The sequence below is a fragment of the Triturus cristatus genome, chromosome 5_2 (genome assembly GCF_964204655.1).
Source record: "Triturus cristatus chromosome 5_2, aTriCri1.1, whole genome shotgun sequence".
NCBI lineage: Eukaryota > Metazoa > Chordata > Amphibia > Caudata > Salamandridae > Triturus > Triturus cristatus.
The window spans coordinates 1,121,787,780-1,121,808,548 of NC_140588.1; the positions used below are offsets into that span (position 1 = coordinate 1,121,787,780).

Sequence of the window (20,769 nt, forward strand, 5' to 3'; positions counted from 1 at the left end):
GACAGAGGTGAAATGTCATTTGTCTTTATACTAAGTGTTGCTCACGTGTTCCTGGAAAATGGGGTTTACTTTTCTTTCTGTTATTACAGTTAATGTTTTTTGTCAAGTGAGCGATTTGACAATTGTGAAACAAAATGCAGTAAAATGTCCATTTTTTTCTCTAAAAAACATTTGAACAGCTTGTAAATGAATAGTACAAGCAGATCAGGAATTATGAAATAACTTTTTTTGTAATTCAGAAGCGTGATGCAAACAAAGATTTAAATTGGAGGAATACTAAATCAGAACACTTTAATTGGTGATGTGCAAATGACAAATATTTGCAGAAACTTTATTTCCAAACATTGTACACTATATAGTTTTAAAATCACGTTGGTGACAAATTCTGTGGCCATTTCAATGTGAAATCTGCTGATTGCACATGACAGTGGGCTGCTACTTTATGCTTTAGTTATGCATTTATTAAAAGTGATAGTTTTTGAACCTGAAGTGAGGGACATTCCTGGCCAAGCCCTGATGACAATGCATTTAATGAACTAAGAGGCAAGTCAGCAGTCAAGTGTATCTTATATGTGGCTAGATTTGCATTCTATATGGAACTAATGTTTAGTCTATTAAATCAAGCAAAAGAGTTTTCTGTACAGCAGACGTGCTGAACTTGCATATTTGAAGGTGCTCTCTTATGTGATCAAGATGAAAATGGTGCCACAGTGAATTAAAATACTTGCCCAGGATCACATAATTTGAAACCAGTTTATGGGTCAAGAGCATTATAATGAGGTCGGCGGGCCGCAGCTCTTACTGACCTTGTGATCTGGACAAGTGGACAATGATCACTCGTGTTCAGGGTTACATCATTCTGGGTAAATCACCTCTCACGGAAGAACTTGTTACATACATGCTGCTCACGGGCTGCCTGAAATGATGGACTAAGGAGCCTGGCAGCACAGGGCAGGACCCTACTCTCGTGGGCAAAGGCTGGGCACACACACGTGATTCTGTCTTCCAAGTGCGAAGTCACCCCGATGGGGTAATGGCTGATCTGAATTAGGCACACAACACAGCATGACAACTTCAGACTGTGTGCATGATACCTCAAGGCTGTGTGCATGACAACTTCCTTCAGACTGTGTGCATGATACCTCCAGGCTGTGTGCATGACAACTTCAGACTGTGTGCATGATACCTCAAGGCTGTGTGCATGATACCTCAAGTCTATGTGCATGGCAACTCCAGACCGTGCGCATGGCAACTCCAGGCCGTGCGCATGGCAACTCCAGGCCGTGCGCATGGCAACTCCAGGCCGTGCGCATGGCTAGTTCAGGCTGTGCGCATGGTAACTTCAGGCTGTGCGCATGACAACTTTAGACTGTGTACATGACTTTCAACTCACATGTGCTCCAGAGTATTGAAGGATTTTTCCAGTCAAAAGATTTATGGAGGGAAAAACACACAGCCATCATGGTAAGAGAGCCGGGACTGACTGACAGAAGTGTGGCTCCTGCTGACATGGTAAGGGAGCCGGGACTGACTGACAGAAGTGTGGCTCTTGCTGACATGGGAAGGGAGCCGGGACTGACTGACAGAAGTGTGGCTCCTGCTGACATGGTAAGGGAGCCGGGACTGACTGACAGAAGTGTGGCTCTTGCTGAAATGGGAAGAGAGCCGGGACTGACTGACAGAAGTGTGGCTCTTGCTGACATGGGAAGAGAGCCGGGACTGACTGACAGAAGTGTGGCTCCTGCTGACATGGTAAGAGAGCCGGGACTGACTGACAGAAGTGTGGCTCTTGCTGACATGGGAAGGGAGCCGGGACTGACTGACAGAAGTCTGGCTCTTGTTGAAATGGGAAGAGAGCCGGGACTGACTGACAGAAGTGTGGCTCTTGCTGACATGGGAAGAGAGCCGGGACTGACTGACAGAAGTGTGGCTCCTGCTGACATGGTAAGAGAGCCGGGACTGACTGACAGAAGTGTGGCTCTTGCTGAAATGGGAAGAGAGCCGGGACTGACTGACAGAAGTGTGGCTCTTGCTGACATGGGAAGAGAGCCGGGACTGACTGACAGAAGTGTGGCTCCTGCTGACATGGTAAGAGAGCCGGGACTGACTGACAGAAGTGTGGCTCCTGCTGACATGGTAAGAGAGCCGGGACTGACTGACAGAAGTGTGGCTCTTGCTGAAATGGGAAGAGAGCCGGGACTGACTGACAGAAGTGTGGCTCTTGCTGAAATGGGAAGAGAGCCGGGACTGACTGACAGAAGTGTGGCTCTTGCTGACGTGGGAAGAGAGCAGAGATTGAGATATTGCTGCAGACTCGTCCCCAATAATTTGTTTTTGTTTCATGTTGAGCCCCAGCTCAGCCCAGATCACTCAGTGAGCTGGCCACTCCCCTTCCGCTGAGGCTACCAGCTCTCACTCACTATATCCAACACTCAGTGGTGGTGTTCGGGCCTGTGACTGAAAGTGGCATGGCTGCTCCACGGATGGCCAATGGTGAGAAGGCCACCGAGCTCACCGTCTGAACAGCACCGACCGAGCTGCCTCTTCTTTGGCTGATCTGGCCATGATCTTGGCGGCACTGAAGTCTGAGGTGGATGAAGCCAGAACTGAAAACAATGTCCACAGAAACATTCATATATTCAATCAGGGGATGGCGACAAGTCGATGACCATCTCTCGCGCCAAGCAGCTTGTCTGGTTGCCCTGACCCTTCTGATGCCACACCGAAGGTTTCTCTTCAAAGACTATGTCCACCATCCCCCAATCCAAAGTGGAGAAATGAAAGATCACAAAATCTAGCTCGTTTCATTGGTAAAAGAGGACCGGTCACCTATGGAAGTCCTGTAAACCTGAGATCCTTGGGCAGGGAGACGCAGAGGCCTGGTAGGCAGAGGGCTTGGTCTACCCACACATCTCAGGTTCTTGCTTTTGAAAATGAATCCAAACACGTCCTGTCGGAGATCCCAAATACTTGAAAGCAGTGGTTCCCAGCCCTGGGTCCGAGGACCCCTGGGGGTCCGCAAAGCCTCATCAGTGGGTCCGAGACTACTTAAAAAATTACATAATATTAACAGATTAATAAAGTGTATATTAATAAAGAAGCTAAAGGTATAATTTAAAATTTTTAAACGTACTGTAAATGTGAAGGAATTTGAAACTGGAGGCTAAATATTTCTTTAGCATCCTCAGATTGATTCATGGGAGCAGCGCGAGTGCGCCAAACAAAATATATTATGGACAATGAGTGGCCTCAATTTAATTTAGAAAAGCTCCAACCTTTCCATTAAAATGACATTTTGATTTTTTTCAATTAAATGTGTTTGAAAATTAAATAAAATGTGTTATCATTTGTGTATTAGTTTGATGAATGCTTTTTTCTGTATATTGTTTTGCGGTTCGAATGACCCGCGGGGTGTCCCCGGGTTCCAGTAGTGATTAAGGGGGGTGGGGGGGAAAGGGTTGTCAAAAGGTTCTGAACTACTGCACTAACCTATCTAACTTTCTTAAGCAGGTTTCGTTGCCCGGTGACGTCACATTTGACGGCTATCCTGTTGTTTGTTTCTTTGGGTTTCCTCAGGTTTAACTTCTTTAGCTTTAAGAGTCCAGGAAGCACCAATGCTGGATGTCCCAGCCGAAGGCCCTTCCCTAGAATCGATGAGCCGACACGCATTGCACTGCTTGCTAAGACTAGATGCTCAGGTCATAACTAAAGCCTTCTTACCTCTGGGCATGGACAGAGACTTCCCGCTCTCCTCGGTGTCCAGGTGAATCCAGACGGGTGAATCCTCCGCGCCTTCATCCAGATCAGGCGTCTCTTCTGCTTTCACAATCACGATCTCTGAGTACAACAAAACGGGAACAGAAATCAGAGAAAGCATCTGAGGAGGCACAGTACATGCGGAATGTGCGTAGCACTACAAATATAAGTGCACAAAATGAAATACAGCGACAATGTGTGCGGTGTAGGTACTGTCGCTGTTTTTCCAGGATTCCTGCAACGCCGACAAGGAGTGACCAGCTCTTCTGCAGAGGAGTAACAAGGGAGACCAAAAGAGGGTTCCAGTAATGAACAGGGTGCGCAGAACTGCTTGCCTGGAGCCTTAGAAGTGCACAAAGAAGGTTAGAGCCAACAGTGTCGTAGGGTTTCTATTTTCTCAGTAGGACTGCGTTTTGGGCAATAACCTTGAAAACTATATGGGACGGAGTCCGCTCAGACCATCAGAAGATGTTGCCCCGGTACCTGGCGAGCTCACAGTGCGCAATCCTGGCCTCTCACCGGAGGAAAACAGCCTTTACTCCGAGGTTTTACTTCAGATTACATTTACCACACATGTTTTACTTTAAATAGACTGTTACCACCCAAAACTTAACAACGCAAGACTTTACCACTCAATTAAGCACTAGGTGGCAGTGTTTCACCTTTTGTGCCAAGATTTTAATGCTTAGAGTTGGTGTGGGCTAAGGTTCCTGTGTTTAGGGTCAGGGCATGTGTTTGTTTCGTCCATATAGGATTTGGATTTGGGTGTTTTTAGGTGAATTTTCCTAGTAATATCCTACAATATCATAATATTTTAATATTCTTTTTTGTTTTGCACCTCTGAAAAGTATGTGAAATACTGTCTCATTTTATAGTCTCAGACTCCCCAGCGCGGTAACGCACCGTTACCACGCGGGCATTACTACGATGTACTTTTCTCCGCATTGTTTAGTGCGCGTTTACCATTACTACGCATGCTGCTACATAGCATGCTTTTACTTCTCAAATGCTTGGAGTACGCATTACTTTACTACGAGCTGTGGGAGTTACGATGAGACAGGACGTGCAAAGAGGGAGTGTGCATTTTTTAAGGGTTGGTGTTTGAGTAGTAGTTTTTTTAATTTTAGGGTAGTGCAGGGGGTACTGTTTTAGGGTTTAGGGTAGTGGTGTAGTGTTTGTGTAGGGTAGTGTTTAGGGTAGTGTCGGGGGTCGTGTAGGGTAGTGTTTAAGTGTAGGGGACGAACTGGGGTAGGGGTAGGGTCGTGTAGGGGGTAGTGTTTTAGGGTTTAGGATAGTGTCAGAAGGTTGTGCAGGGTAGTGTTACAGTGTAGGGGATGGACTCACAGTAGGGGTGGGGATGTGCTGGGGGTAGTGATTTAGGGTAGTGTTGTAGTGTTTGTGTAGGGTAGGGTTTTAGGGTTTAGGATAGTGTCAGAAGGTTGTGCAGGGTAGTGTTTCAGTGTAGGGGATGGACTGGTAGTAGGGGTAGGGTTGTGCTGGGGGTGGTGTTTTAGGGTTTAGGATAGTGTTGTAGTGTTTGTGTAGTGTAGGGTAGTGTTTTAGGGTTTAGGGTAGTGTCAGGGGATCTTGTAGGGTAGTGTTTCAGTGTAACGGACGGGCTGGGGGGTAGGGTCGGAATGGGGGTAGTGTTTTAGGGTAGTGTTGTAGTGTTTGTGTAGTGTAGGGTAGTGTTTAGGATAGTGTGAGGGGGACGTGAAGGGAAGTGTTTAAGAGTGTGTTGAAGGGATTAGAGTAGTGTTGAGACGTTTGTGGTGTGTAGGGTAGTGTATTTGCATTTAGTATTTTGCGTAGTGTTGGGGAGTTTATTTATTAAATGTATTAAAAAAATACCTTTCTAAGTGTTTGGGTGTTAATTAAAAGAAAAAAAGCAATGTAAAACTATGCGGTGTATTAAATTACATACCCGACTATTAATTTTCAAAATATATTTCAAATTACTCCCCCACCCAAAACCCCTATTTCACTGCAATCCCGTCCTAGGGTTTAGGTAACGTTTAAAAAAAAAAAAAAAAAATTAAAACTGGTTCATCTTTGCGTAGTAGTGGTATGCAAAGAAATTAACAGCGCATTAAAAGCAGATTCTTTTATTTTAAATGCTTTTGAGTAGCAATGGTTTGCGCATTAAAAATATGCGGAGTAATGGTAGTTGCGATGTAAAAACATCGCACTAAAAGCATGCGTAGTAATAGCAGGCCGAGTAGCGTCATATATTCCCCCAGCGCACACCATATTTAGAAAGATGCAATATACAGCAACGAAAACCAAAAAGAGTGCCTATAGGTAAAGTAGGTAAAGATTTAAGTACCCCTTGCGATTTAAATACACTCTGAGGAGGACTTTAATAAAACAGATGACTGAGACTGCACTGATGACTGTGTTGGACGATCTTCGAACGCATTCGACACGGTCAACCAGAAGGTCCTTCTGGCAAGGTTGGAAGGAGCTAGGGTGGTGGGTGTGGCGTTGAAATGGCTTCAACCCTACCTGTCCGATAGATGTCAGGTAGTAGCCCTGCCCACCTATCAATCAAAGTTCGCCGATATTCGACATGGGGTCCCTCAAGGATCTGCGATCAGTCCTGTATTATTCAGCGCGTACATGCGTCCCCTGATTGCCGTCATTAAGTCCCACGATATAGGTTTGGTGAATTATGCTGACGATACTCAGCTTATTTTGTCTCTGGAGGGCGATCAGTCCACCACATTAGGTAATTTCCATGCCTTTGAGCAGGACATGGCACCTTGGCTGAAAAATAACTTCCTGCAATTTAATGTTGACAAAACTGAGATTTTATGCTGTGCTGTTGGGAAAGTGCTGTATTCTCTTCCAATTGACTTTTGGCCTGTCCCCTCAGATACACCACTGGTGCCCTCTGAGACGGTTTGCAATCTGGGAATCTGTTTCAGTGAGAAGATGAGCCTAGAAACTCAAGTCAACAAGATTGTTGTGAGCAGTTTTTCCCTTATTAGAGTACTCCGGAAGATACTTCCGATGCTACCAACACAAGCCCGTGCACTGGTGGTAAGGAGTGTCAAGAGCTATGGCACCATTGTTGCCCCCTTGACAGAGCTGACTTCCCCCACTTGCGGGGGTCGTTCTCTGCAGGCTTTCATGAAGAGACCCTCTGTTTCTTATCTCCTGGGGGATGGGAACCTTTACCCTGGGTGTCAGTTTGGGGACCTTTCGAGAACTCCTGTGCTTTACCCTTGTCCCCCCCACTCTTCTGCTGGGGACCCTGCCCACCTTTGGTGGAGTCTCCCCATACACCTTCCTGTGGACCCTGGTACTCATCCAACGGTCAGTCTCCATAGCAAGCTTCCTGGGGTCAGTCAGCTTACTATCAGTCAAGTGCTGGCGCAGCTCCTGAAAACAGAGTAGACAGGCGCTCCCGTGAAATAAAATTGTAGAGCCTCTGACAATCTGTCACATTACTGCCCTTCACCAGCCATCCAGCCACCTGAAAAAGAAGCCACGCATTCCAACCAAGTGCCTGCATACGCTTTCCTGTACTTTGCAGGAGTGCGGCCATACCTGGTGAGAAGGGCTTCCTTCATGTCAGCATAGATGAGGCTCTGCCCCTTACCCAAAGCCACTAAAGTGTCCCTCCCCTCTTCTGGGAAAATATGCCACAATCCTGCTTCCCAATTCTTCTGAGGGACCCCATTCATGTGTATGCCTCATAACCCTGAAACCACCTTTGTATGCCATCACCCTTTATAAATTCCTTGCCTATATTCTTGGGGATGAGCACAATCCTATCTGCCTGTACTGAGTAATGGCTGCCACCATCTGTGCTGGGCCTTCTTCTTAGCTCCAGCTCCTTAATACCAAGCTCATGATCCAAGATCATCTTCCTTTTCTCCGTGGCTATTCTTTTGTCTTCCCTCTCATTCTCCAGCTGGAGGTTTTCCAGTCCAGTCTTCCATGCCTCCCGCCTGTCTTCCAGCTCCTCTGGGGAAAAGCTACAGCTGCCAGGCCTGGAGGGTTCCCCCCTCCCAAAGCACATCCATCCTAGAGATAGGCTCCTCAGCTTCCACACTGAGATCTCCAGATTGCCTACTGGCATGTCTGGCTTCTACCCAGGCCCTCAGCGCCTTTTGTAGCTCCTCCTTCCTGGCGTGGCCCCTGAATTGGACTTTGAGGTTCTGGCAAATAGCTTTCAACTCCTTCACATTGTAGGTTTCTAACCTGTCCTCCTCAAAGGCCACTTCCAAGGATGCACCTGATGATCCTCTTAACTTAGGCGTGATGCAATGGAAAGTTCAAGTTCAAAACTGCTGGGATCTCAAAAATAGACCACAAATAAACAGAATGTGGTATGTAATAGTCTGTGTTATGGTAGTAGTGCACACCAATCAGTGTAGGTCAAGGGCAAACGCAAGTCCTATCCTCACCGCTGAAGACAAATCATGAGAAAAAATTGGCATATACTCAAAACGGATAGTGTGATAGGCTCAGACATTCCAGTTGCCCCTCTAATAACATTTAGAAAGGCTAGATCACTGAGGGATAGTCTAGTCCAAAGCCACTTCTATACTAGACCTAGTACTGGTGGGACCCTAAGGGAGCTTAGGGTTTTTTCCCCTTGTGGCAGATGTAAGGCCTGTACAGGAAGTAGAAGAACGCTCACATATGAAGTCACTGATTTAAAAATAACTAGAACCATAAATAAATTCATCACATGCAACACTACTTATGTAGTATACTGCTTGGAATGTCCTTGTGGATTGAAATACATTGGCAGCACCATACACCCTATAAAGATACGGGTATTAGAACATATGAGGGCGATAGCCAAAAAAGATGAAACCTATCCAGTCGCAAGGCACTATGCAGAAAAACATAACAGCAACAGGGATCTGTTGCGTTATTATGGTTTGGATATGATTGCCGCCAGTATTAGAGGTGGGGCCAGGATCAGAAAGTTGCGTAGACTTGAATCCAGATATATTATTGACCTAGGAACCAAGACCCCCAAAGGAATGAATATAGGGGAAGAATTAGCTGTACATTTGGGTGACTGAAATTGAGAACTGTATGTTATCAGCAATTGTAAGGTTTTCTGGGCAGGATTTGCAAGAAAGTTGTCTTTAATTGTAATTTGAATTTTAATCTGTGAATCAATTTGTGTAGGTTAGACCTATATATATGCCTTGTGATTTATTGATGTGACGGTCCAAGTGATGCATGCAATTTATCAAGCACAGAAAGGACTTTGCCGATACACGGCATGATTGTACTATGGTTATGCCCTGATCTTGAGGTCATAGGTGGTTTGCGTAAGGATGCCGATACACGGCCAAATTATTAAGCGCAACTTGTTTGAATCATGAGAATGTCCTGATTTCATTGAACCATGTGTCTAATGATAAATCACTGTAAGTATAATACTTACTTTAGTAGGCTTATTTAGCGTATGACATTTAGATTTAACCACTTGTTAGACGTTCCAAGATGGCGCCTGTATTAGTACGTAATGAGTATGGTCCTATGTCAATTTTGATTGTGCTTTGACTCGCATCATGTGACCGGATACTGATGATTTCTTTTAAAATGCCGTTATTTGGCGCGTAATTTTGTAACATTGGAAAAAGGCAGTAGCCGAAACGCGTCATGTTCTTTATGGATTGCATGAATTAAAAACTTTGCTAAAACCAGAAAGACCCCTGCGAGTGCTTTTCCTGATCGAGAAAGGGAAGAAGGAAGGAGCGTATATTGTACGCGGTTGCACCTCCGCGTTACAGCACCCGTCCGAGAGTGCGCTGGCCCAAGGTGCAGTGGAGCAGAATATATATATATATATATTTATTTGTCTGTGCAAACAAGACCAAAACGATAAAAGGCCAACATACAGTAAAAATAAATAGGCATTTTTAACGCCGGTAGCTCCGTCAGGGGCTACCGCAGTGCTGATAACAACAGAATCAAAAAGTTCCAGCTGACCTAGTCAGTGTGGAACTGCGTTAGGGTCAGCAGACTCAAACAGTACCTTTGGTTCCGGTTAACTGCGTCAGTGCGGGCCGGTCGTGGCAATTGTCGCAGTTGTGATGTGAAGCATAGCAGAGCGGCATGCAGTGCCCTCCACTCAGGGTGCAGGCAGTGGCTCGGCGACGGTTGTCCAGTGGTGTTGGTGAGACCAGGGCTGCGGTGCAGCGTAGGGCGGTGCTTCTGGCGGTGCTGACAGGTTACGTGCAAGCGACAGTGCCGGTTGCTGGGAGCTGGCGTTGGTCAGCTCAGACTGCGGTGTGGGACAGGGCGTTGCATCGTGTGACTTACGAGCAGTGCCCTCAAAACACAGTGCAGTCACGACTGTCGAGGTCAGCAGGCAGCGACGTCGTCGGTGACACCAGGACGGCGGAGTGAAGCGAGGAGGTGCAGAGTGCGGTGCCCACAGGTCGCATGCAAGCAGCAGCACGGTGTCGATAGTCGTCGCCGGTGAGACCAGGGTTGCGGTGCGGAGTGCAGCGGTGCCCTCTGCAGTGCCTTCAGGACACAGATCCTGCAACGGTGTTGGTGACTGTGCAGGCTGCTTTCCCCCTCTGTGGTGACTGAAACCCACGGTTCTAGAGGCAGTACCTAGAGGTTAGTGAAGTCTTTGCAATCCCAGAGACTTCAGAACAGGAGGCAAGCTCTACTTCAAGCTCTTGGAGATACTCAGCACAAGTAAAGAAAGCTCACTCTAGTCTTTTCACTGCCCAAGGCAGAAGCAGCAGCTGCAGGCCAACCCATCAAAACAACAACACAGCAAAGGGGCAGTACTCCTCCTGGCAGCTCTTCTTCTTGGCGAGTGCAAATGTTCGGGGGGCGGGGTCCAATATTTATACTCAGTCTCTCTTTGTTCTCTTGGGGAGAGAGTGTCTGTGCTCAGTCCAAACCAGTTTGGTCCTCTCTGGCCCACCTTCCCAGCAGGAGGTTGAGACAGCATTGTCCAAGGCAGACCAGCCCACTCCGGTGCAAGCAAATCTCCTCCCACTACTCTAAATGCAGCCCAGGTCTATTCAGCCCAGCCCTGAATAATCCAGGAAAGGCAGGACACACCTCGACCCCCCCAGTGGCTGACTGAAGAGAATGCACATCCCCAGCCCCTGTCACGCCAAAGTCAGACAGTCAATCCACAACCCAGCAGAGGCACACAGGATGGCTAGGCAAGAAAATACATAAGTTTCTAAAAGTGGTATTTTCAAACACAGAATATAAAAATCATCTTTACTAAAAGATGTATATCTGCATTCCGAGTTCAGGCAAACTAAACTCCATTTTTCTGTAGTATCCCAATGAGAAGATATACTCATAGAATTTTACCAAGTATTCCCCATTCTATCCTATAGGCCAGACAGCCTTTCAACAGTGACAAACGAATTACACTGTAGTTCACTATCAGGACATGTCACAAACACCAGGACATGTCCTACCTTTCACATACACAGCACCATGCTCATAGGGGTACCTTGGGCCTACCTTAGAGGTGGCTCACATGTAATAAAAAGGAAGGTTAGGGCTTGGCAAGTGGCTGCACTTGTCAAGTCGACTTGGCAGTAAAAACTGTGTGCAGACACAACAGTGGCAGGTCTGAGAGCTCTTTGAAAGGCTGCTCATGTGGGTGGCTCAATCCGTGCTACAGGCCCATCAGCAGCATTTGACTTACAGAACCTTCAGTGCACTTTACTAGGGACTTACTAGTAAATCAAATATGCCAATCAGAGAAACACCAATTCATAATACAATTTACAATAGGAGCACTTGCACCTTTACACTGAACATCAATGAGAAAGTGCGCAGAGACACTAAACCAGCAAAAGAAAAGGGTCAAATCCAGGAGGCCAGAATGCAAAAAGACTGGGGAAACACGCCAAAAGATGCCAGATCTAACATGAACCATCTTGGAAATGTTTTGCCACAAGATCTTTGAGTAAAGAGTAAGATATTTCCTTCATTGAGAACACTTAGTCCAGCTTAGTTTATGTTTTTTTATGCTGAGAATGAATTACAGTGCATTGGTCCACTCCTGACTTCCCTGATATTTCTGTACAGTTATCTGGTAAAGCTGATCAGGATAACTGGTTGGTATGAGATTGAAGGCAGTGGGCAAAGATACTGAGTTTAATATTCTCACAAGGGCACAGCCAACCAATCAGGCATCCAGCTTGGTTACAGCAAGTTATCTAATATTAAACCGATGTGAATTCCCAGATGAAGGCACAGTACTATATGGGTCCAGGTCTTCAAGACGTGTTTCTGTTACGTTTACTGGTTGTCAGTGCACTAGAGTCTGTTTAAGAGCTATGAATGACCATGGAGTGGAACGGGTGTAGATGTCTGATACTCGTGTAAAGACTCAAATGAGATTCAGGGCGTACGTCCACACTGACTAGGTGCGTTGTGTTTTTATGAGGGTTGTGGTCTTGTGCAAATTCAACACTGCATGTGACGGACTGATCAGACACTCACTTTGGCGACTGACTGGAATAATAAGCAAACTTTGTCAGTGAGATTGACAAATAATTGCAAAGCGACGCTAAGTGTGTGGAGGAAGCCAGGGCATTTGCCTGTTCCGCTGTTATCTTCAAAAGTGATTTTTGGGGGATACATGGGGAGGAGGCTATTACCCTCTCAGTTGGATAACGAAGACCGCTCTCCCATATTCTATGAATCTAATCACGTGGTCTTTGCCTACAGTGCTTAATAAATATAATTAAAATCTATGCTGCAAAAACTAAACAGATAGTGAGTCCGATGAAGATCAAGTGGGAAAGTAATCAAGTAGGTACCAATTATAGGGCTACATTGGAAGTTACTTGGTACTGCTGCGCAGCTCTCTTAGTTAACAAAGGCCGGTACACTGGTATGTCAGATGAAGAGAGCAGCCCTAGTGGCGATACGAGGTAGGAGGCAGATTTAAACGCAAATTCATGGGCTGCCAACTGCACCACTGAAGAATGCATCAAACACAAAGAGAATCTCACGGACACATCTTGGTTTTCCTACTGCAGTACGATTGGATGCTGATGAAGCCACTCTGTGGAGGATGTGGAGGGCTTCGGAAAGCTGCCCTGGTGGAAGCCATCAGACTGAAAGTGGGTATGTTTTCTGCTGGCATAATTCTCTAAATCTCTGCTAATCTGGCACCACCAACTGATGATGAGAAGGCCACACATCACGCTGAGTCTTTGGACGCAAGCTCTGGAATGAGATTAATACAACCAACAAATGTGATGCTGTGTTTACCCCTAGAAGGTTCCCCAAGCTAGAGCTGGTGGTATCTTTTTAAAGAGAATAATCTCAAGTAAGTGTTTAAAAAAGATCCGAGAGTAAGAGGTGTTTCTGCTCCAGGTACACTAGATTTGCAGTTAGGCCAACAACGAGTAGATGTTGCTCCATATTATGTTATGCAGTCACCTATATCAACGATCCTCTTTAGTTGCATCTGTGCCACGGGATGAGTGATCGATGATCATCCGTAGCTGTACCTGTACCACGGGATGAGTGATCGATGATCATCTGTAGCTGTACCTGTACCACGGGATGAGTGATCAATGATCATCTGTAGCTGTACCTGTACCACGGGATGAGTGATCAATGATCATCTGTAGCTGTACCTGTACCACAGGATGAGAGATCGATGATCATCTGTAGCTGTACCTGTACCACAGGATGAGTGATCGATGATTAGCTGTACCTGTACCACGGGATGAGTGATCGATGATCATCCGTAGCTGTACCTGTATCACGGGATGAGTGATCGATGATCATCTGTAGCTGTACGTGTACCACGGGATGAGTGATCAATGATCATCCACAGCTGTACCACGGGATGAGTGATCGATGATCATCCGTAGCTGTACCACAGGATGAGTGATCGATGATCAGCTTTACCTGTGCCACGCAACGAATGAGCAATAATCACTATTAGTTGCAATGGTACAACGCAAGGAGCGATCAATAATAATCTTTAGTTGTACTGGTGCCATGTGATGAGTAATCAACGATCACTGCACTGATGCCACAGAGTGAGTAATCAACAATCATCTTTAGTTTATACCTGTACCATGTAATGAGAGATTAATAACTGATCATCTTTAGTTGCACCAGTGCCACGCAAGGAGTGATGAACTGTAATCTTTAAATGCCCCAGTACCACACGATGAGTGATCAACGATCATCTTTAGTTGCACCACTACCACGCGATAAGTGATCAAAGATAATCTTTATTTGCCTTGGTACTACGTGGAGAGTGATCAACGATAATCTTTAGTTGCACCACTACCACGTGATGAGTGATCAATGATCATCTTTAGTTGCACCGGTACTACGTAAGGAATGATAATCTTTAGTTGCCCCAGTACCACACGATGAATGATAAATTATCATCTTTAATTGCCCCAGTACTACACGATGAGTGATCAACAATCATCTTTAGGTGCACCACTACCACGTGATTAGTGATCAATGATCATCTTTAGTTGCATCGGTACCACGTAAGAAGTGAGGAATGATAATCTTTAGTTGCCCCAGTACCACACAATGAATAATCATCTTTAATTGCCCCAGTACTACGCGATGAGTGATCAACAATCCTCTTTAGTTGCCTTGGTACCACGCGATGAATGATTACTGATCATCTGTAGCTACACCTGTACCACGCGATGAGTGATCACTGATCATAAGTTACACCGGTACCACGCAATGAGTGATCAACGATCATCTTTAGTTGCCTTGCTACCACGCGATGAGTGATCAATGATCATATTTAGTTGCCTTGGTACCACGTGATGAGTGATCAACGATTATATTTTGTTGCACCAGTACCACGCGATGAGTGATCAACTATCACCTTTAGTTGCCTTGGTACTACATGATGAGTGATCAATGATCACCTTTAGTTGCACTGGTACCACACAATGAGTGATTACTGATCATCTGTAGTTACACCGGTACTATGCAATGAGAGAGCAACAATCAATATCAGTTGCCTTGGTACCATGTGATGAGTGATCACCGATCATCTAAAGATACACTGGTACCACATAATGAGAGATCAATGATCATCTTTATTTGCACTGGTACATTGCGATGAGTGATCAACGATCCTCTTTAGTTGGACCTGTACCATGTGATGAGTGATCAACGATGATATTTAGTTACACTGGTACCACACGATGAGTGATCAATGATCATATTTAGTTGCCTTGGTACCATGTGATGAGTAATCAACGATCATATTTTGTTGCACCAGTACCACGTGATGAGTGATCAACGATTATCTTTAGTTGCCTTGGTAACACGTGATGAGTGATCGATCAAATCACCTTTAGTTGCACTGGTACCACATAATGAGAGATCATTGATCCTCTTTAGTTGCACCACTACCACGTGATGAGTGATCAATGATCATCTTTAGTTTCACCGGTACCATGTAAGGAGTGAGGAATGATAATCTTTAGTTGCCCCAGTACCACACGATGAATGATAAATGATCATCTTTAATTGCCCCAGTACTACGCAATGAGTGATCAACTAATCATCTTTAGTTGCCTTGGTACCACTTGATGAGTGATCACTGATCATCTGTAGCTACACTGGAACCACGCGATGCGTGATCACTGATCATCTGTAGTTACACCGGTACCACGCGATGAGTGATCCCTGATCATCTGTAGTTACACCGGTACCACGCGATGAGTGATCAATGATCATCTTTAGTTGCCTTGCTACTGCACGATGAGTGATCAATGATCATATTTAGTTGCCTTGGTACCACGTGATGAGTGATTAACGATCATATTTTGTTGCACCAGTACCACGGGATGAGTGATCAACGATCATCTTTAGTTACACCAGTATCACACAATGAGTGATCAATGATCATTTTTAGTTGCATTGGTGCCATGTGATGTGTAATCAATGATCACCTTTAGATGAACCGATGCCACAAAATGAGTGAACGATCATCTTTAGTTTATACCTGTACCATGCAATGAGAGATCGATCACTCATCATCTTTAGTTGCACCAGTACCACGCGAAGAGTGATGAATGATAATCTTAAATTGCTCCAGTACCACGCAATGAGTAATCAATGATCATCTCTAGCTGCACCACTACCATGCGATGAGTGATCAGCGATCACCTTTAATTGCAACGGTATAACGCAATGAGTGATGAACGATCATCTTTAGTTTATACATATACCACGCAATGAGTGATCAACAATCATCTTTAGTAGCATTGGTACTTTGTGATGAGTCATTAACGATCATCTTTACTTGTCCCTGTACCACTTGAAGAGTGATCAACGATCATCTGTAGTTGTGCTGGTACCAAACAATGAGCGATCAAAGATCATCTGTAGTTGCACCAGTACTGTGCAATGAGTGATCACTGATCATCATTAGTTGTGCCTGTACCATGCAATGAGTGAACAACAATCACTTTTAGTTGCAGCGGTAGCACACGATGAGTGGTCAATGATCACTTTTAGATGCACTGGTCCACGCGATGTGTGATCAACAATCACTTTTCGTTGCATCGGCACAACACGTAGAGTGAGCACTAGTTGCGCCGGTACCACGTCATGAGTGGGGGCATTATAGGTACTTCAAACCGAGCCACTCGGAGTGTTGAATGTTGAAGGGGTGTTGTATATGGACTCAAGAAAAGCAGGGAATTGTACAGATTTGTTGGAGAGTGTGGGAGTGGAGGCCAATGTAAAGTGTATTTTATGAGGGTTACAAGAAGTAAACCTTTGGCCCCCATTGATTGAGAATGATGTGATGAGCCTTGGTAGATGAATTTAGGGGGAAGTTTAAGGCTGCTCAGCAGGGAGCTGTGCAACAGTTCGTTCTTGCATTTTATTTTAATGAAAAACACAAACCGTGTTTCAGTTGTAAAGAGTTAGGATGAAAAGTGATGCAAGGAACTGAAGTAGAGGTTATTGAGTTGGTGATGTTTTTATAAAACGTCTATACACTAAAATACATGAAGACAGATAGAAAAAAGTGAGCACATTCTTTATTTTTGTATTTAGAACCTGCAGGTTTTAGGAAAGGGGTGTCCAACATAGATCCAGGAGAGCTGGATGCATAACTGATCTTTAGGATAAACACTGACTACGTACATTAGTTCTAATTGGAGGAATAGTATGTAAGTGTACAGTATTCAGAGTGGATGTCCTGAAGATCTGGCATGGATGCACTGCTCCTGGACCTACGATCAACTCTCATGGATGTGGTTTACTTCTGCTCCTTGCCTTGATGCCACAGCCCACCTCGATCTGTAACCTCATAAGGAGTTATACGTACCGTCACTCAGGAGTTCTTGTGGACCGTCTGGTGGACACGATTCTGGATGGACATCCTCCTGAGCCAAGTAGCCCTCAATCAGTCGGACGGCTCTGGCAAGGGACTTGACCTGGTGATGGCTCAGCCATTCCCTGGCCCCTGCTGGCAGGATCTGGACAAACTGCTCCATGATGATGAGTTCCACAATTTCCGTGGCACTGCGGATGTCTGGTTTCAGCCACCTGTGGCCCAAGTCTTGCAGCTGGGAGGCCACGCTCAGTGGTCGTACGCCCGCTCTGAGGGTCAGACTACGGAACTGCTTTTGGTACCTTTCTTCATCCAAGCCCAGATGGTCGAGGAGGGCCTGTTTCAACTGGTCATAGTCCTCAGCTATGCTGACTGGCAGAGCTTGATAAACCGACTGTGCTTCAGCTGACAGAAAGGGAGCCAGACACATTGGCCACACTTCCTTAGGCCACTGGGCACACTTGGCTTCGTGCTCAAAGGCCTCCAAGAAGGTTTCAGGGTCATCCCTGGGTTCCATCTTTGCAAGTTTTATTCCTCGAGGAGCCTTGGGGCCTTGGACTTGTTTGATGCTTTCATACTGCTCTTGACACCACCTCAGCCGTTCTTTTTTTAGTGGCTCTCCCATGGCCATAGTCACACAGAGTCTACTCTGATTTACAGAGGGGCACAAACGTCGACAGTGGCTGGACAGGGCTGGGAAAGAGGTAGGCCTCTGCAGAGAAACACTGAATCGTCCAGGAAGCTGCTGTTTCTGAGCAGTGTTAACCTGTCCTCGGTACCTGGAAAAATACAGAAATAGGTTACAGGCTATCAAATATGGATCAAGCAAATTCCCCTAAGAACATTATTTTTGCATTTTCTCTCCATGGAAATTTATTGTGTCTATTCTACAGGGTAAGAACTAAAACTACTTAGGTTAAGGGAGCGCTTTATCATATATAACCACGGGTTATAAAGCTCAGCAGTTGGGAATCTATACGTGGCCAGGGAGATGCTGCTAGACAAGAGAATGAAAAGGCCTTGCTGAACAGCAGTAGCCTGTGTGCAGCAAAAAAAGGTTAATCAAATTATCTTGATTTTATATATGTTGTAGGATAGGAGTAGGCAGAATTCTTGTTCCAAAAATCACACTGATAATACAGCAGCTCTTAGTCTGACCTAAACATGGCTGATCACACTGATAATACAGCAATTCTTCGCCTGATTCAAACATGGCTGGTTACACTGATCATACAGCAATTCTTCACACTGATAATACAGCAGCTCTTAGTCTGACCTAAACATGGCTGATCACACTGATAATACAGCAATTCTTCGCCTGATTCAAACATGGCTGATTAGACTGATAATACAACAGTTCTTCGCCTGATTCAAACATGGCTGGTTACACTGATAATACAGCAATTCTTCACCTGATTCAAACATGGCTGATTAGACTGATAATACAGCAGTTCTTCGCCTCATTCAAACATGGATGATTACTCTGATAATACTGCAGCTCTTTGCCTGATTCAAACATGGCTGCTCACACTGATAACAAAGCAATTCTATTACCGGACCGGAGGCTTCGGATTAGGTTTTCTCTTTCTTTACTGCAATTTTAACAGCAGCCAATTAAAATGTTTTTAACATATAATGAAAACTACATTTCCCAGAATGCTTAGTATAACCTACACAACCAGAGAGACTAGCCCTAAAAATGACTCTCGTCCCATGACTACTTTCTCTTTCTTTGCTGCTCGCAATGAGTTAAGTGCTCTGACTTTTACCCTTCAAATCAAATCAAATCAGGGACATTTATTCAGCACACAAATCACTCGAAAGTCTCTTGGCGCTTGTGGACAGCTCTGAAAGGCCGGCTTATTCAGTTGTCAAACAGCCATGACTTTAACTTCCTGCAAAAGCAGTTGTGGTCTGTGATCGTGCGCAAGTTTGAGGGCAGTTTGTTCCAAAGAGCAGGTGCAAGAAAGGAAAAGGACCTTCCTCCATTTCTAGTGGTGCGGGTTCTGAGTGGTGTAAGAAGTGATTCGTTACTGGATCTCAGGGTCCTACGAGGCTGGTACCAACTTAGCTTTTTGGCCCAGTAACCCGGGCCTCTTCCGTACATATTTTTGTGTGTTAGACAAAGATTCTTGAAGCAAATTCGCTTTCTGAGAGGGAGCCAGTGTAGACGTCTCAGGCTAGGGGCCGAAAGAGATCTTGACGGGACGTGGAGTACTAGCCTGGCCGCGGTGTTCTGCAGAATCTGAAGCCTTGTAAGAAGGTCTTCGTTGATTGAGGACAACAGGGCATTGCCGTAATCCATACGGTTAATTATCAATCCCTGACTTAGAGGTTTTCTGGCCTCCATCGGAATCCATTTAAAAACTTTTCGTAGATTACGCATCATGGCAAAACAGGAGCCAATTATATAGTTGATCTGATTTTTCATTGATCGTTTATTGTCCATATGGAATCCTAAATTCCGTACCGTGTGTTTTGGGATTGGACAGGGGCCAAGGTTCAGGGGCCACCAGTCATGTGACCAGTGCTCATGAGCGTTGCCAAAAAGCACAATCTCGGACTAGCCTCAGTTTAATTGAAGGTGATTTGGGCTCATTCACTTGTCAACTTGGGACATGCAGTCTTTGAATCGCGACTTTGTTTCTGCTAGATCTGGGCCAAGGGTGATCAAGATCGGAGTAACATCGGCGTACGATACAACATCGAAGCCGTAAGATCTGATCACCTTGGCCAGCGGGGTCACGTAAAGATTAAAAAGAGTCGGGCTCAGAATGGAGCCCTGTGGCACTCCCATCCTGACTGGTCTACTACATGAGACGGTGTTGCCCACCTGTAGCGTTGTGACTCGGTCCATTAGATAGCTCTTGAGCCACTTTAGGGCCTTCTCCCTGACACCAATCTCCCAGAGCCGATGCTCTAGAATGCTGTGGGAGATGGTGTCAAAAGCGGCGGACAGATCTAGCAGGACAAGAATGGATGACTGACCTCTGTCCAATGTTAGCCTGATGTTATCTGTTACTTCTACCACAGCTGTTTCTGTACTATGGGCGGCCCTGAGACCCGACTGAGAGAGGTCCAGTAGTCCATGGCTCTCAAAGTGGATGACGAGCTGTTTGTTGACCAGTGACTCAAGCATCCTCCCGAAATGAGGGAGCAACGAGATGGGACAATAGTTCGAGGGAAGTTTTGGGTCTGCAGTGGATTTCTTTAAAATTGGCCTGACTCTGGCAGCTTTCCATATTTTTGGGACCTCGGCCTGCGACAGTGACCTGTTAAATAGGTCAGAGAGGCTATCTAGCAACACCGGTGCAATGATTGGAAGACATTTTGGTGGCACGGGGTCAATAGGCGAGCCCGATTTTATTTTTTGCATGGCTTTTGCCACTTCCTCTGTATTACATTGGGAAAATTCGTCCAAGATATGAGGGGGGCCTGGAAACACAGTAGATTGATTTTCTAGAAGGTTGTTATTTTCTTGGGGCGGAAAAGAGTTATGAATTGCAATGATTTTATCGTCGAAGAATTTAGAGAGAGAATCGGTCCAGTCCTGCGAGTTGGGGGTTAGTAACTGAGCAGGAGGCATTGTAAATTCTTTTTGAATTTGGTAGAGCTCCTTACTGGAGTTTACCGCCTCATCTATCCGGTTTAGGAGAAACAGTTTTTTGGTGTGTCTGATATCCTCCATG

General features: G+C 45.4%; 1 protein-coding gene across 1 annotated transcript in view; it reads right to left on the reverse strand.

Moving 5' to 3' along the window:
- LOC146829868 (zinc finger and SCAN domain-containing protein 26-like) overlaps positions 1–20,769 on the reverse strand; it is a 69,108-nt gene that overhangs the window by 41,001 nt on the left and 7,338 nt on the right. Inside the window, exons 2-3 of the mRNA XM_085608531.1 lie at positions 17,075–17,859; positions 3,721–3,837 (exon numbers count right to left, since the gene is read on the reverse strand). Coding sequence (XP_085464657.1) covers positions 3,721–3,837; positions 17,075–17,711 — 754 coding nt within the window. The 5' untranslated portion in view covers positions 17,712–17,859. The remainder of the gene's footprint in view (positions 1–3,720; positions 3,838–17,074; positions 17,860–20,769) is intronic.